General features: G+C 37.3%; 2 protein-coding genes across 2 annotated transcripts; both read right to left on the minus strand.

Moving 5' to 3' along the window:
* Nucleotides 1-260: 260 nt before the first annotated feature.
* Nucleotides 261-3,849, minus strand: ccl44 (chemokine (C-C motif) ligand 44). Its single transcript, XM_051912736.1, has 5 exons — nucleotides 3,686-3,849; nucleotides 3,183-3,312; nucleotides 2,719-2,866; nucleotides 2,572-2,604; nucleotides 261-664 (listed from the first exon to the last, which is right to left on the minus strand). The coding sequence occupies exons 1-5, from the start codon at nucleotides 3,744-3,746 to the stop codon at nucleotides 656-658; spliced, it is 381 nt and encodes a 126-aa protein (XP_051768696.1). The 5' UTR covers nucleotides 3,747-3,849; the 3' UTR covers nucleotides 261-655.
* A 6,081-nt stretch (nucleotides 3,850-9,930) lies between these two features.
* Nucleotides 9,931-16,244, minus strand: pole4 (polymerase (DNA-directed), epsilon 4, accessory subunit). Its single transcript, XM_051912735.1, has 4 exons — nucleotides 15,870-16,244; nucleotides 12,969-13,053; nucleotides 12,826-12,867; nucleotides 9,931-10,185 (listed from the first exon to the last, which is right to left on the minus strand). Exons 1-4 carry the CDS (start codon nucleotides 16,110-16,112, stop codon nucleotides 10,172-10,174), a joined length of 384 nt encoding a protein of 127 aa, XP_051768695.1. The 5' UTR covers nucleotides 16,113-16,244; the 3' UTR covers nucleotides 9,931-10,171.
* Between the last annotated feature and the right edge of the window lie 2,067 nt (nucleotides 16,245-18,311).

The following is an 18,311-nucleotide window of genomic DNA, read 5'->3' on the forward strand; positions in this document are numbered from 1 at the left end:
AGGCCATGCAGTGATTATAGTGTAAAATCTTTTCTATATCAAAATTAGGTTTGGAAATGTATAAAAGTGTATATTTTCATGAAGAACAAAGACAAAAATGGTGCAGACCTATAAGTTTAATTTTATATCTCAAAATTTTAGAGAGAATTTGACAGTGAAGTAATATAAGATAATAAAAATAAACTGGGTTTATGTACTCAAACCATCTTTTTGTGAAATATACATTTAATTTTTTGTCTGTTACAATAAAAACAAAATGATTTTCAATATTTTTCTTTTATTTTTATATATAAAAATCAGTTGTGTTTAACATACACAAGAGGTTCTGTAATTGCACTATAAATTGTTTGAGAACAGTCATACCAGCTTACTGGACTCTATAGAAGAGCTTGTATAAGTTATAGAGACTATACATAGCTGCAGAGATTATAAACAACCTTAAACAAGTCTCAGAGAAGAATACTTTGGCATATAGATTAACAGTCATTTGAGAGGACATCTAAATATCACAATATATCTGGATAACATACTGTTTGGTAGTGAATCTACATATATTTGTGTAGTGAGTCTACATATATTTCCTTATACATATATAAGAAAACAGTGACACACGAGAAGGCTGGAGTTTCATCAATCACCTGTCTTCCCTCAAATTTCACTTGGTCTGAAAAAAACAACAAAAACAAAACAACAACAACTCTGATTACTTTAATATTCACAGAGATTAGGTAAGTATCGTCAAAGTGAAGACTAAAAAAAAGCATATTTAAATATTTTCCCCATTCATTTTCTCCATTGTCATTTAAAAAAAAAAAAAAAAAAAAAAGGACAGTGGTACAAAAAAACTATTTTTGAATGAGTGAACTACTTCTCATTAAGCCTTATAAATCGCGTAACTGAATCAAAAACTATGATGGATGGAAAGGGATGGATGGATGACTATATTGACTAGTCATTAATTATTATTACAAAATGCCATATATTTGAGGTTTATTGCAAAGTATATGAAATATATGTTGATTGAAAGTGTAGGTAGACTTGATTAAGTCACAATTATATGATTAATATATTAGTAGAAAATCTGCCATTATTAGAGATTTTATTATTTTAACAGTATTGGATTATATTGAAAATTATAAAATTACTCTGCCACTGAACAAAAAATAAAAAAGGTAATTGCGACTTTTTATCTCACAATTCTGACTTTTATTGTGAGATATAAACTCACAATTCTTTAGTATGGGGAACACATATTCACTGTTAATTATGACTTTTTCCTCAATAAATTCCTAATTTAGCTTATTAAATAGTCAGTAAGGTAGTTGTTAAGTTTAGTTATTGGGTAGGATTAAGAATGTAGAATAAGGCATTAATATGTGCTTAATAAGTAATAATAAACAGCCAATATTTTAGTAATATGCATGCTAATAAGCAACTAGTTAAATGACCCTAAAATAAAGTGTTACCACTTTTATTTCTCTAAACTGCGAGTTTATATCTTTATATATTGCAAGTTATAAAGTCAGACTTTTCTCCTCAGAATTGGACTTTATAACTTGCAATTGCGAGCTTATATCTTCGCAATTCTGAGAAAAGTCGTCAGAATTGCGAGATATAATCTTGCAGTTGACTCTTCAGCGGGAGTTTGATTGACAGGCGATCTAACCAATCATAACGCTGAATCCGCGTTTTTGTCCGACAAAGCAGTCAGGGGAGTTAGATTAACGTTGGTGGACTTAAACTTGAAAAATGATGTGTACTGACATCTTTCTGTGGTTCATTTATGTTTATTTGATGATATAAATTAAGAGATGATCGGTTCATGAGCCGCTTGATCTGAGACGCTACAGCGATCTGTCACGACACATTAAAGAGCCACAAAATGGTATTTATTGTTTAAATTTCTTTTAAAAATACAACATTTGAAATTTGAGACTGTTTCATATCAAAAGTAACCTGCTCTGTTTTGTCTGTCGACGCGTTGTCAGTGTCCTCTTTGCTCTGTGTTGTATTTTTCACTGCGTGAGAACATGTGGTGTGAGAGCGCCACAGCTTGTCGGACATAGCAACAGTAACAGAGGCGGGTCTTCGCGAACGGTCAATTGCAAGAAAAAGTCAGAATTGCAAGTTTATATCATATCAATGCGAGTTTATCACATAACATCTCATTGCATGTTTAATCTCGCAATTCTGAAAGTCAACAAAGTCGCAATTATCTTTTAATTTTTTTATTCCATGGCGAAAACAAGCTTCCATAAAATATACATATACATATAAAATAAATATACATTTTATGTATATGTAATATTTCCATAAAATATTATATATACATAATTGGTGGATTTCTCTTCAGGATTATAGGTAGTGAAGTTCAGGGAATTTACCAATTAAATGCAGTTTTGTTTCAGATAAAGCTGAAATCACACTGACTTGTGGCTTCTACAGAATCATATACAATCTCTTAACCCCTGTGTTCATGGTAGGTCCATCGTGAAAGGTTGATATCAAAAATCACTACTACTGTCCTACTTTTGCACTCTATTAAAATGGCGTGCTGCAGATCTTGTTTACCTTGTTCATCTTTTGGGAGTTAACAACATCGACCTGTCAACAAAGAGAAAATGATACTTAAAGACACTCAATTTCTGGACCACAGAGCACAAGTTTTATTCGGACAGCGATACTGCCGTTAGTTCCTTTAATCCATGGAGATCTTACCTCCGACATGACGGGCAGATTCATATGCCGATGTGGCCACATGGTCCTGTGGGATTTGGCTCCCATCCTCTGGTTCAGTTTCCGTAGTAACCTCTTCACCTTCCTGTCTCTTGGATCAGCGCACTTCACCGCCTTTTTGGTGTACAGTCTGTCGTGATTCAAACAATCGAGAACATGAGCGCCAAGATTTCAAGAGCTCCCTCCAAAACCTCTCTCTTTACATACAGCAAATCCCAAATCTCTTAATCTGCTACGCTTCAAGTCAGCGCAGGCCAAATTGGCCCCGGTGAAGAAACAGTTTGGGCATTGTCCACCAAGCCTGAGTGCATTCTTTTGCTCTACTTGCCTGACAATTACTGCTCTCAGTAATAAAAATCTGACCTGCTTAGACGGCAATGCCTGTGAGCTTTAATAGGGCATATTTTCCATGTCTGTGATTGTTCCAGGATGCCTGGAATACTTGCATGATGGCTCTTATGCTGCAATCCGGCCCCTCCGTCTGCCTCTCATACCTCAGGACGTCTTTGGTCCGGACTTTGCCTTGAGAGTACTGCATGCAGCACTGAACATCTCGCTGCATTTGCACACCCTTCCCTGGCATAGAGAGAAGTCACAAACCAGCAGCACAATTCAACAAAGATTCACACCTGGAACCCACCGACAAGTATCATAACTGATGAAATTATGCATAGAAACTGGCATGTTCAACAGTTTGCAGAGGAAATCGTGTGTCATAATCGGATTTGGACTCCTTTTCGTCCTTTTTGGAGCTTCCTGTGGCAGGCACAGCCTCCCATCATGCTTTAACACACCTCATATTCTCAGACATGCGTGAAACTCCAGCATCCGAAGCTTCTGAACCAGTCTGGCTATCATAGCATTATGCCTCTTTCCCTCCCACCGAGATCTGGTCCCAACCGCCCCATTCCGACATCACAATCAGATGCGAGGGAGAGTTTCACCTTACCTTCCAGGCAGCCGAAGAGGACGGCCGAGAGGAAGAGGATGGAGACAGTCTGCAGGAACATGGTGGAACCTCAGAGGGATTTTTTCCTCCGTTCTGTCTGCTGTCCTCTTGTGCTGTTTTTATTTCTCTCCTCTCTCCCTCCCTTCCCCTATTTTTTCTCTCACGCGCTAACACACCCACAATCTCCCTCGCTCCCCCCCTCGTGTGCTGTTTTCACAGTCGTAGCATCTCCCCTCACTGTTGAGAAACGCACAACTCTCTTCAATTAACACGTCGAGCTGTGCGAGCGATGGTGCGATGTGTGGCATAATTACTGTAGTTCTGAGCCCATCATCCTTGTTTGCTCGAGAATTTACAACTGAAAAGCTCTCGATAATAAATCAGTACAAAATTCTTCCAAACATCTGAAGAAACAAGATTAAAAACAGCAGTCTGCAATGAAATATGGGCCTGAAGTTGAATGCTGAAGGGAAGGAAACACCTTACATTAAACCGCCCAACTTTCTTTCTTTTTTTTTTTTTTTTGGGAAACTTTCGATTTATTGCAGTCAAATATGTTGGTGCTGGATAAAATGCAGACCTGGGGTCTGCAGGGAGGAGTGTGAGAAAACATTTGAACGAACAAAACATCAGGAATCAATATGGATACTCATGTGCAGACATTTAGAGCCTGTCCTCATGTCAAGTTCTTGAGTCATGTGGAGAAACTGTTTTGGGACTTTATGGTTTTGGCATACCTGGGATCATTAGATCGAAAATATGCCATCTGCGTGTCCAAGGTGGGTGTGGAAGGCATGCGAAAACATGCCCTGCCCATGACCTCACTGAGTCCATGGGCCAATCGTCTTTCCCGCATATCTCTTCGGCAATTAAGGGATCACTGTACAGCATGCCGAACAAAACATGCCAGCCGCTGCTCAAAGAAACCTCATTTTGTGAAAGAAGAACAGCTTAATGGACCGTTGACAAATAAACACAGCTTTTACATTACTAAAAAAAAATGGCATCATCTGCTTGAGTATCTGGGAAAACAAAACAAACAAAATTGTTTGTTTTATTTACTTGAGTACTCCTAGTGGAAAAAAATGAGGATAGTCACTGAGAGGTGGCAAGTTTAAACCCAATGCCCATTGTGACTTGAGCCAGACATTTGAGCCTGATTAGCAGTCCTTGTCAGTTAACATGACAAAGTTGAATTACAGTTTAAGTGAAACCAACTGAATCATCCCAGGTTATGGATTGGTAAAAATGAACAATTCTATAAATTACTTAACATGTCAAAGTACATTTATTCATCTTCAAAATCAAATGTGAGTGGTCTTTGCTAATGCCTATGCCGTGTATTTCAGCGTGCTTCTATGTGGATGCTAAGGTGTTCTTGCCCTAATCAAAAAAGTGCATTCCGGTCTACTTTATAAGTAAATCTATTGAGTAAATTACCTCTTAATTGTAGAAGAGATAGCACACCATTTCTCAAAAGCGGTACAATTCGAGCTGTAGATTTAACAGGTGATTGGTTCAATCCAATCCAATACTGCTTTCTTAAAGGGAACCCCTGGTATTAAGACTTGAATGGCTTAATATAACATAAATTATGTCTCTTACTGAAATACGTAGTAGAAAACCCATGAAAGATTTACGTTATTTAAAAAATCCATTACATATTTGGACAATGGGGGGCGCCATTTTGTTTAGCTGCATAGTGTGTTCTATGTTGATGACGTCAAATGGTTGCTCTCGGTGAGCGTCTGACGCTGCCCTGTTGCTATTTTTACCGCAACACAACTCTGAATATAATATACGATGACACATTGTGCAGCTTTTGGTTGTAATTTTCAGTCGATGGGCCACAAAAGAGATGCAACTCTTCACTGCTTTACTAGCGATAAGAGGAGAAAAGAATGGGAAGTTGTAAAGAATGTGGATGAATAAAACTTCCTAAAGACCCGCGTCTTTGTTCTCTCCAATTTAGCCCTGATGCCTTTGATACTTTTTCATCTGTATGTTTTGGTGCAATGGTAATCTAGCAATGCATACAAGTCTTAATACCTGCGGGGGTTTTTTTAAACGATCAGCCTTTTCGATTTGAGCCAGAGTGCAAAATTAGTGAGAATGAAATCATTGAAGGCGTGCAATGTCTCTGTGGATATTCGAACTACTGTCGAGAAGATGCTATGTTTTATGCGATCACAGCGCACACAAGCTTTGTGGCAGTCTGTCTCAATCGAGATGTGTTATAGGCAGCCTTGTCAGGCTCCACGACAAGTACGGCATTTGGTTAAAGCATACACTTATATCCATCGCCAACTGTAAGCTCTTTCAGTAGCTGTGGTCTACTAAAAGCCTCAAAGGCATCAGGGCTAAAGTGAACAGAATAAAGACGCAGATCTTTAGGAAGTTTTATTCGTCCACATTCTTCACAACTTCCCATTCCTTATTCCTCTTACCACTAGTAAAGCAGTGAAGACTTACATCTCTTCTCTTGTGGTCCATCGACTGAAAATTGGCATCGTATATTATATTCAGAGTTGTGTGCAGTAAAAATAACAACAGGATAGTGTCATTAGCTCACCGAGTGCAACCATTTGACGTCATCAACATAGAGCGCACTGTGCACCTAAACAAAATGACGCCCCCCATTGTCCAAATATGTCATGGATATTTTAAATAACGAAAATTTCATGGGTTTTCTACTACATATTTCAACAAGAGACATCATTTACGTTGTATTAAGCCATACAAGTCTTAATACCATCGGTTCCCTTTAAAGTGTCTTTAAATTCTGTCATTAATTACACTCCCTTATGTAGTTCCACACCCGTAAGACCTTCGTTCATCTTCAGAACACAAATGAAGATATTTTTAATGAAATCTGAGAGCTCCATATAGATCCAATGTAACTACCACTTTCAAGGTCCAGAAAGGTAGTAAAGACATCATTAAAGTACTCCGTGTGACTCCAGTGGTTTAACCTCAATTTTATGAAGCGACACGAGTGCTTTGTTTGCACAAAACTACATAATTTATCACTTTATTTATGAAAATATTGATCTGCAACATCACGACACATGCATTTTATGTTCATGCGAGAGCTGACATTGTTGCATGAACACTCTTTGGATATTATTTTGTAAATAAAGTGGTAAATTATTTTTTTTTGCACAAACAAAGCACTCAGTTCACTTCATAAAACTGAGATTAAACCACTGGAGTCACATGGAGTACTTTAATGATGTCTTTTCCGGACCTTAAAAGTGGTAGTTGCATTGGATCTCCATAGAGGGACAGAAACCTCTCCGATTTTATTAAAAATATCGGTAATGCTTTAGATTACAGCTTGGAAAGTACTGCGTAATTACAACGTTATTACGGCGTAACTTCCGGTAATTATAGTGTACCTATAAAGTAAGTATGTGTAAGTAAAGGGGAACAATATGTAAAGTCTGGGGAATAAAGGGGTAACAACCAGGAAAATAACAAATTAATTATACGGTAAGTATTTTAGAACTAAGGGGTACTTATACTAGGGGAAATATACTCTTGTTCCATCATTACAGGGTAAGTATGACATCTGCGGGCTGTAAATTAAAGTGGTGCTTGTTACCCTCTTGTTTCATGTAGTTACAGGGTAAGTACAATAAAAACACACACAATCTGATATCACTGACTCTGAAACCTTTATTTAAAAAATAACTTAATTCAAAACTGGTTTACAACACTTCTTATTAAAATTTTTTTTAAAATCAACTTTTCATTTCAAATTATAAAGTCTTTTACTTGCCTTAAAATAACTCAATCAGTGCACTTTGCAAAAAAAAAACAAAATACTGTGTAAATGTACTGATACGTAGCCTACCCTGTAAGTTTTAAAAAAGCCTTTATATATTTGTACACTATTATTACAAAAAGGTGTGCAATGTATGTTCTCGCTAAATTGCTCCCAAAAGTAAGATTGTTGTTTATAATAATAGTATAAGTACCCCTTAGTAAAATACTTACAGTATAAATAATTTGTTATTTTCCTGGTTGTTACCCCTTTATTCCCCAGACTTTATATATTGTTCCCCTATACTTACACGTACTTACTTTATAGGTACACTATAATTACTGGAAGTTACGCTGTAAATACGTTGTAATTACGCAGTACTTTCCGGGCTGTAATCTAAAGTGTTACCAAAATATCTTAATTTGTGTTCCAAAGATGAACGAAGGTCTTACGGGTGTGGAACAACACAAGGGTGAGTAATTAATGACAGAATTTTTATTTTTGGGTGAACTGACCCTTTAAACATCTTCTGTTAACTTGTTACAATAGCCCATCCACACAAAGACAACTATGCAAAGAATTCTCAGCATGCATACTAGAGTTCTTCAGTTCTTAAATTGCTCATGTAATGACTCACATACTTGCATGCCTTCATCAAAAATTAATTAACTTTATGTCCTGGATCAAGACGTAAAGCCAACTTAACTAACGTAAAATATTGGTTTTCAATTTTTTGGCAATGTTTTTATTTCTGCTGGATCGACAGCATCTCTCACACTGCGAGACCACTAGGACTATCCATTCAAGGCAGACTGTTTTCCCCTGGGGACACGCTTTAGTTAAATCTCAGGAAAGACACATGCTATGCGGAGATGATCATGCACATTCTGCTCAGTTCCTCCTGAACTGGTGATCGTAAAAATCTTTGGATTAGTTGCCATGTAAAATTTTGTCTTTAAGCTCCGTGCCTGAAGACAAAGTCCCAGATATTAAGAGAGAAACAGTGATGCCTATCTCATCCTGGATATTGAGGTAGACTGGTGGTCTGATTATGCAGATGACATACTGCTCATAGTCCTTTCACTGACCTTCTGATGAACAATAAAACTGGAAAGCACTTGTGAAAAATCACAAACTTCAATTAGAATTGATTTTACAACTATCAGAAGTCACTGCACAGCCCGATAAGAAACATAATTGTTTCAAAAAGTTTTTTTTTTTTTATATATATATATATATATATGGCGGCTGTGGACTTTTCTTCTTTCTCACTGGTCTGTCCACAAGACTGTAGGGGGGCCCATTTGTCGTTTTAGGTTTCAGAAGGTTGCTCACGACAACCAACTTTGCACCCTTGATGAGTGCATCCTACGACCCCTGAGGCGAGTGGACTTCCTCAAAACAGCGAAGCTCTTGAAACCAATAGTTTTTGCAGTAAGAAAAGGCCTTTGAAAACTTTTAAGGAAAAATTTGCACCATAACAAAAACACCATAATTTCAGGTACTCAGGTAGCCAGCGAACAAGATGTTTATGAGCACATCAGTATTTTCTGGTATATTGCCTGCCTGTGAATTAATCAGTACCAATTCATTTTGGACTGTCATTAATTCTATAATTTCAGAAGTCTACATGCATTTTCTACCAATTTCTTATGTACTTTTTATACAATAACACTGTAAAAAGTAATACGCACTATCTACTCAATAAAATTGTGGCAAACAGACTACAAGCAATATTATTAAATTAAATAATTAAATTCAACATATAAGAATTGAGTTAGAATTAATCCAATTAATTCCTTAAAAGTTTAAAATGTGTAAAATTAGCAAACACCATTACAAAAACCCCAAACTGACATAAAGCAGTCAAACTGAACAACTAAATGAAACACCGATCACCATAATGGTGACCAAACATTTTCAATAACATCAACATCAACATCTAAACCTCTGTTAATTCATGTGCTTCTCTTTCCTTCAGTGATTCTGCTCATTATCATCAGGTGTCTTCAATTTTGGCAATAAAAAATAAAGAGTTCTTAATTCATCTTTGACGTCTGCCTGCTATTCAGATGTTTTTGGGTTTTTTTTGTAATTTTACTCGTTTTAAATGGTTGACATTTAAGGAATTTGATTAATTCTACTCCATTCTGTTTGTTGAATTTAATTAATAATATTGCTTGTAATCTTTTTTTATGGAGTAGATATAACACATTACTTTTTACAATGTACTCACAGAGAAGCCATAATTTGTGTTCGTCCATTTCTAGTCACAGTAATATTCATTCATTCCATTTCCTCACAGGTTGGTCAAAAGGTTTCTTCTGGTTGTAGTGAGCAGAATAGTTCATGGCCAGAATAATCTGCAGACCAGACTTTCTGCTGATAATCAAAAGTCCAGCAACACAAGAAACACTCAAAAATTCATGCAAATCATTTTATCCCACTCGCACAAGAAACACACAACACCCAGAACACATAAAAGAACCTCACTTTATTTAAACACTAAACATGGTTATAAGAATCATATAACATAGAAAAATACAATTGGCATTTTACAACTTTGACAACTATACAATATTAATCAAACTGCCCAAGCATACCAACATCATCATCATTAAAAAAAACATCAGTTTGCCTCTCTTTTGATTTCTCAAATCTGAAAGGGACCTTCAGAAGTTGTTGACAGTCTTTATATTCGTATCTATGCACCTTTTCAGTCAGTCCAGGGTACCTACACAAGAGTGATACAGAAAACAAAAAGTTGAATGAATTTTAAGTTTGGTTCCATATCCCTCCACAGGTCTTTTGTTACATTGTACTATTGGTTCTGAACCATGGTAAGTTCACATCACTGACCTAAGTAACACTGTAAATACAAGTTGCAACTTTTTACCATTTGGCGCTTTTGCACCGGGTAGTTAATAGGAACTCCGTTATAAGAACTAGCCACCAGGGCGGTCCCCCAGGGGAAAAAAAAAAAAAAAATTCCTCTAAGGCCATTTTCCTGGTTGCAATCGCGCCGCCAGTAGGAACTCTGAAGTGATGAAGTGATGTTCAACAACGTCAACAACTGGAGAATGCCATGATCAGAGCTGTGTTTTTGTTGTGTGTTCCGTAATATCGGAGATGGAATGTGGACGTATAAATTATGCGATTGAAAGAGCAAAAAAGAAGGATAAGAGAGGAAACCTAAGACAACTTGCAGTGCCACATATCATTGGTGATGAGAAAAGAACATAACGCTGCAGAAAAAGGCGACAGGTAAATGCTGTTAACATTAGCTTTCTGTATGTTTGTTTTATTGCTGTTTTCCATAATCGTGGAGTTAGTTTGTGAAGTACTGAAAACCACGTGTTTACACCGCCCTTTTAAAAATGGCGGGTGCCAGTGATTTATATAGCATGAGTTTCTCCATATAACCCCCTAAATTAAAATAACTTATTTATAATAAAACTTTACTTTAGCTTTCATTGTAATAATTACTGCTATTGATTTAGTCTATGTAACAGATTTAAAGCATATAAGCACTGCAAGGCAAACTGCACCTTATCTCGGCGTTGTACGCCGCATTTTGTGAATAAGAAGCTGTTCCTGCAAACCTGACGTCCTCCATTATTTAGCTTACACTGAGTTCGGTCGATCAGTAAAAGCCTTTTAACAGAAGCCTAAAACTCTATTTTTTGTATCATTTTGGACGGACTCTCCAACCACAAGCTCGCGTAAAATCGATGGTTGTGCGCAAATCACCTAGGCTGAGTGACATTTTAGCTTCAGAACTAATAAATTCACCAATCGAGTGATATTTGAAAGGATTATTGCAGCTTCCATAGACATCAGTGTATATTTTACCAACTATAAATGTTTTTTTTTGCTAGTACCGATCTGTATTTAAATGTCAGAAACATAAAATAAACATATGGTTAAACACTGAACAGCTGTGATATATGATGAGTGCTGAACGCGCCCGTCCCTGGATCAGCGCCAGATTTGAATGTGCATGATGAGAAAATTTTCCCACCGTTAATCGATGACATGTGACAATACCAGTAATACCGTGTGTCACCAGGGGGCGGGGCCTCCACCTTTTTTTTTTTTTTTTTTTTTCCCTGCTTATGAATGCCGGCGTGGCTGTGCGCATTTTACTTTCACTTTCAAATTAGCGGCAATTGCTTGAATGGAGGGTTATTATTCTTACTGAAAAACAGTACAACGACAAACTCGCTTATATTAAACAACGTTTATTAACAAAACAAATAAGAATACGCCATGCTAGGCCTAATTTAAAATAACAAATAGGCTAACTTACACAGCGTTTATATAAAAAACTGAAACCGTGAAACTGTGGAACCAAATAAATAAGGAACAGAACGTTTAAGTTCTTTAGTCAAGAGTAGTAATTCTCTCTCTTTCCTTTGTTGTTTCATTAACATTAATGACACTTTAAGATCTGCCGCTGCTGCACACGGTGCAGATATGACACGCGTCCCATTTTCAAATCTTTACGTTCATTTAAGACTTAATTTAGCTCATTTAAGACTGCTTTTATGAGGAAATGTGACAAAACAGACATTTTGGCATCATCTGTGTGTGTTATGGTTCGTTCAAGCACAGAAGAAAACTCGATACTGGCATGCGTTGTGTGTGTGTCACACAGGCAGGACATTCAGAAAAACAGGTACTGTGTTAATTGCGTTAAACTGAAAAAATTTGCCATGTTGGGCAAGCGACTGAACACCAGTAACACCGACTACCGTAGCAAGCCTAGTCCGCGGCCAAACAATGTACAAACTATTGTGCTGGTTTAGACCCTACTCTGAGGTGGAAGCTAATTTAGTCCCCCTAAAAAGAGTTCTTATAACTAAAATCGTTCCCAGCTCCTGCGGTGCAAACATGGCAAAAAGCAGGTACTTCCGCCAATAGTTATTAGGACTATGGAAATGTTCCTACGGTATGAAAGTCCCTATTGTAACTAATGATTAAGGACAAGAACTGCGATTAAGGACAGATTGCATTTAAACTAGGAATAGTCCTGAAGTTCACATGTACGCAGACCACCTTTTCGAGCTGATTCGGTGCGGGTTACTGATGGGCTTTCACAAAACCAAGCGAACAGAACTCTCAACAACAAAGCAGAATATCTTTAACGAAAGATTCATGCCTTAGTTTTTTTATTTCCTAGAATCAAAGTTCTGCGTGGTCACATATAACCTGACACCGAGGCAGAATTGTTTGGTTTTAGGTTTGCCGTTCTTGGAAAAAGAGGTTTGAAGGGAGGAAAGAAATATAGACAATCAGAATTATCCATAAAACTTGTCCCCACTCCTTTAGACCATTGCCAGCAGGAAATAACATTAAATTATGTCTCCCTTACCTTCCAAAAACGCAAATTCATCTATTGCTTCAATAGCATTATCTGCCAAGAGAAAAAAAAAAAAGCACCAATCATTACAGCATTAATACCACTGATGTTTCTAGTTAAATGTGCTATACTAACCATTTAACATTTTAACTTACCCAAGTCTTTGCGTTGAAGAGTTTTTCTCTTTCCCTGTTGTGCATAAACAAGAGCGTCCTTTGCAATCATTTCAACAAAAAGCTCCTGCAGGCAGAAAAACAATTAGGTTAACTCAGATACGAGATGTGTGTATAGGTGGGAGCCATCCATAAAAGTTGTTCTGTGCCCTGTGAACTGAAGCGCGGCCCTGACGGTACAAACAGGTCCATCAAGACAACAAATCTACCCTAGTTTGACCCAGAATTCAGAATATCCAGACAGACAAGCATTGTATCCATGAATGCAATGTTATGACAGGCCCATAGAAGAACTAGTATTAAAATATTTTTAACAGATCATCTCTCCGCTTTCATTCATTTTATCAGTTATGGTGTCAGGAACAGTCACTCAGTAGGAATTTGAACTTTTTTGACACTATGAGAACTTCACCTTTAACAATTCTGCCATGGTAAGGCAATTACAGTAATTAGCTTTCACTGAGCATATCACACTTTACAAAGCAGTTAGTTGTGGTCCTCAAATTTGATTGTACGAGTAGTTATTAGTTATTAGTATAATGCTTAGTTATTAGTATTTATTTATATTACACTTGCTAATATCATGGGATATTACTTAAATGTGAACAGAGACTGTCTTACTATATTTTGTCTTATGAATAAAATTGTTTATAATCTGCAAGCTACATACAAGAAAACCATGGCAAAAACATATATTGTGCACTAGGCAGATAGACTGATATGAAATTGGCAGATAAATTGATAGAAAGATCTGAAATTGAAATGACAGTCAAGCAGAGAGAGAGAATCTTACATTCACTGATCTTGTACAACCATTTATGCTTAAAATATATCTGTGATGTATTCAATATTTTCACCAAGATCATGATCTAGCTGGCTAACATACAAATGGTTTTATTGAAATTGCACAAATGACTTGTGATTGTCTTTAATATATCAATAAAACAAAGCAATCTTAAAGTGTTTATGAATTTATGGAGTTGTATTATGGCTGCTTAATTTCCAGCTTTTTGGGTTTTTTGGTAAATAAAATAAATACCGATCAGGCATAACATTATGAGCACTGACAGGTGAAGTGAATAACACTGATTATCTCTTCATCACAGCACCTGTTAGATATATTAGGCAGCAAGTGAACATTTTGTCCTCAAAGTTGATGTGTTGGAAGCAGGAAAAATGGGCGAGTGTAAGGATTTGAGCGAGTTTGACAAGGGCCAAATTGTGATGGCTAGACGACTGGGTCAGAGCATCTCCAAAACTGCAGCTCTTGTGGGGTGTTCCCGGTCTGCAGTGGTCAGTATCTATCAAAAGTGCTCCAAGGAAGGAACAGTGGTGAACCGGCGCCAGGGTCATGGGTGGACAAGACTCATTGATGCACGTGGGGAGCGAAGGCTGGCCTGTGTGGTCCGATCCAACAGACGAGCTACTGTAGCTCAGATTGCTCAAGAAGTTAATGCTGGTTCAGATAGAAAGGTGTCAGAATACACAGTGCATCACAGTTTGTTGCATATGGAGCTTGGCCTCCAAATTCCCCAGATCTCAATCCAATCGAGCATCTGTGGGATGTGCTGAACAAACAAGTCCGATCCATGGAGGCTCCACCTCGCAACTTACAGGACTTAAAGGATCTGCTGCTAACATCTTGGTGTCAGACACCACAGCACACCTTCAGGGGTCTAGTGGAGTCCATGCCTCGACGGGTCAGGGCTGTTTTGGCAGCAAAAGTGGGACCAACACAATATTAGGAAAGTGGTCATTATGTTATGCCTGATCGGTGTATGTATGTGTGTATATATATATATATATATATATATATATATATATATATATATACACACAGTAAAACCAAAATTTATTCAGACACCTTGAACATTTCATTCATTAATACAGTTTATTCACTATAGTTTAAAACAATGGTAATAAAATATGACAAGATCTCAGAGTTAAACTGTGTCAGAAAAAAATAATCTTAATTATGTCAGATAATGCTTAAGCAAAACATGGTCAGGTCAAAGTGTCTGAATAATTTTTGGTTCCAAATTTTACAGGTAGTCCACTGTATGAAGAATTTTTGGGTATAATTATAATAATTTTGGGTAAAATTATATCTAGTGTCTGAATAATTTTTGGTTTGACTGCATGTCTGTGGTTATATATATATATATATATATATATATATATATATGAGTACTGTGTAAAAGTATTAGGCACATTAGCATTTTCACCCCAAAAATGGTTTTAATCCAGTTATTTATATCGTTTACTGTAGTGTGTCAGTAGGATAGATCAGTTTGCATTTACAAACATTCCTTTTGCCATTAATTATTAAAATCCAGTGAGATTTTTGTATGCACAAGGAGTCTGACAACAGATCTGATCTCACCATCGAGTCAACATCAACAGCTTTTGTGCACATAGTTTTTCAGGTAGCTTTGAAGGTAAGTTTCTTCAAGTGCCGTGGAGACGGTGCCACACTCTGACCTAGTTTTAATTTTAGTGGGTCAAATCATTCCATTCAGTAAAGGTCTGGATTTAGTCTGTCTCAGTTTCTTCATGTGATCCCAGATGGACTCGATGATGGTGAGATCAGATCATACTGACTGCTGTCAGACTCTTTGTGCATACAAAAATCTGACTGGATTATTACAATTAATGGCAAAATGAATGTTTGGAAATGTAAACTGATATTTCCCACTGACACACTACAGCAAAATATATTAATAACTGTCTTAAAAGCATTTTTTGGAATTAAAATACTAACGTGCCTTTTGTACAGTACTGTAGACAGACAGACACACGGAGCTGAAATGAACAAGATAGATAGAGAGCCAGGAGAAGTGAGGGGAGATGTATTCAGCACGTGTACATATGTGAGTGTCTCACCGTGGCCTTAGCGATGATGAACACGGACTCTTGACTCGCCAGACTCACATCCGGATCTGCTTTCATCAGCGTTTTGATGCGGGACAGCGGTAACTTGGCGAGACGGTGCTGCTGCGCGCCCGTCGTGGGCCCAGCTTGCCCATTCCCTCCGTCCTCCTCCGGCTCGTTGCCTCGGGGCTCGTCTTCAGCTACGCTGCGGTCCAAATCCGACTCCACGGGAGCTGCGGACGCAGTCGTCGCCATTGACGCAAGCGGCTCTCAACAGAACGCGCTGTAAAACGAAAGCGGATAGTCTAATCTTCTCCCGCCAAATCTGACTGTAAACACAACCGCGAGGCGAACGGCGGAACAGACGTCACAGCACGACGTCATTTTAGCGGGTCAATTCAGTAAAGGTCAGATAAAGTCCATTAACAAGCGGTACTGACGCACTTAAGGAAGGTTGATTTTTAATTCATCACAGATGACATGTTTGAAACACCAGAGGAAGTACAGAACACTTTGTAAAAACTCCACTACTTCAATTCATACCTGAGGAGAAATTTGGGATTTGATGAGGCACTTTCTAAATAAAATGCAAATCTTTGACTCTTTGAAATCTTATTTATTTTTAAAAAATAGGCTATAAAATCGTTTCATACATTTCGTGTCATGTCTCATTGTATGTCAGAATTGCTTTGTCATCAAATATTACCCATGGTACCATGAAAGAATACAGTGGTGTTCTTTAAATATATATATATTTTTCAATGAATATGGTAACTATTCAGTACTATGGTAAATGGAAGATGGGGCTAGTTGTCACACTATTTTAGTCCACTGAAAGTTTCTTTTGGTTTATTTTTGACAAATGAACCATACTGGTATTAATGATTTTCTTAAAAAGGTGTCCTAATAAAATGTTTACTATAATACACAGATATTTTAATATATCAAACATGGTTATTTGACTTGATTACAAAATCAAGTTTTTAATGTTGCTTATATGTCTATGAGGTGTTTTTAATATGCTTTAAGACAAACCATGTGCAAATTCATAAGTCATCACCATTGCTGAGTATTTTCTTCTTAAAACTGCAGTGAAAAAAAGAGTCTCAAAGCCGCAGTTTGAAATCGCTGGTGTTTCTGACGTCACAAACTACCTTCCAATCACGTCAACGTGCCGGCGGGATTTAGCATATCATTAACAGCGAACTAGAAGGGGAGTCTCGAGAGAAGCCAGGTTATCCTGGTATATTTTTCTGTTGATATGAAAAATCGTGTAGATTTAACAAAATGGCGGGTGTATGATGTATATTACGATGTTATGATGAACTATATGCGTTTCTCCACCGACATTGTTAAAGTGTTTGTAGGATACTGATTGTTAGCAGCTGTCTGACTCTGACATGGTGAACCGTAACATGGTTTGTGTAACATTAGCAACACATTATTAGCTGTTTGATGACTTTATTAATTACCGTTATGTGTCTGATGTTGTAAGAGTGATAACATTGTGCAGCGTTTATCTCAGTAAGTTGACCGAGTGGATTCTCTGAGCTGGCGTGAGCGAGTGGAGGCGGGGCTAATTTGCATATTCATTGATCTAAGTAAATTAAATAAGGCAAGGGTGTAGAGTTGCATTCAAGCTATTTTAAGGCGTGAAGAATTTTTTTTCACAGAAAAAAACGTTAAGGGGTATTCATTTATATTTAATTTATATTACAGCTCGGCCAGAGCCGCTGAGCTTGGTAAAGCTTTGGTTTCCTTCTAATCTCTAACCGTTTCTCCTCCTAATCTCCTCTATATCGCTTTAAAATACAGTATTCTGTGCAGAATTCAAATGGGTCCAATACGTTTTGTGGTCTGTGCCGACTCGCAGATATGATCCGCTCTGTGCTCTCGTGTCTCTGGACCGGAGCAGACTGTGCTTGCGCTGCGGTGGTTCACGTGATGCTAACACAAAAACGGACTTCATTCACCTCAATGGAAAGCATATTTACACTGTCTGAATCGTTCCCTATTCTCTATATAGTGCACTATGTGCCATTCACCATGTAGAAAATAGTAAATGTGTGAACAAATGACCGATTTCAGCTGCAGCTTCAGCATCTGTTTATAGTGTAGGAAGGGGCGGGACTTCAGATTCTAGAGAGCATTTGATTGGATAGAAGATTTGATGAGAAGCTGAAGTGCCATGACAATCTGTGATCCATTTTAGCAGAAGTGAGAGACTGTACGTTTTGAATGCTTATATCTCCTAAATGCGAATTTTGTCATTGTTTTGGAACACACCAGCTTATTCATAAACTTAAGACTAACATATTAATACTAAAAGCTAAAAAACTTAAATTTTGATTTCAGGGGGACTTTAATAATAATGGGTCAGTTTGACCCCCTTATATGTATTCTTGGGGTATACAAAAATGGTTTTGTTTCCCATATGACCAAGAATTTTTTTTT

The sequence above is a fragment of the Ctenopharyngodon idella genome, chromosome 11 (assembly GCF_019924925.1).
Source record: "Ctenopharyngodon idella isolate HZGC_01 chromosome 11, HZGC01, whole genome shotgun sequence".
In the NCBI taxonomy this organism is placed as follows: domain Eukaryota; kingdom Metazoa; phylum Chordata; class Actinopteri; order Cypriniformes; family Xenocyprididae; genus Ctenopharyngodon; species Ctenopharyngodon idella.

Excerpts from the sequence above, each read along its gene's own strand:
- ccl44 (XM_051912736.1), bottom strand. The coding sequence starts at position 3,746 with ATGTTCCTGCAGACTGTCTCCATCCTCTTCCTCTCGGCCGTCCTCTTC. Across the intron at positions 3,313-3,685 it reads CCTCTTCGGCTGCCTGGAAG|GGAAGGGTGTGCAAATGCAG; the intron begins GTAAGGTGAAAC and ends TCTCTATGCCAG. Across the intron at positions 2,605-2,718 it reads ATCTGCCCGTCATGTCGGAG|GTCGATGTTGTTAACTCCCA; the intron begins GTAAGATCTCCA and ends CTTTGTTGACAG.
- pole4 (XM_051912735.1), bottom strand. The coding sequence starts at position 16,112 with ATGGCGACGACTGCGTCCGCAGCTCCCGTGGAGTCGGATTTGGACCGC. Across the intron at positions 13,054-15,869 it reads TCATCATCGCTAAGGCCACG|GAGCTTTTTGTTGAAATGAT; the intron begins GTGAGACACTCA and ends TTCTGCCTGCAG. Across the intron at positions 12,868-12,968 it reads TCTTCAACGCAAAGACTTGG|ATAATGCTATTGAAGCAATA; the intron begins GTAAGTTAAAAT and ends TTCTCTTGGCAG.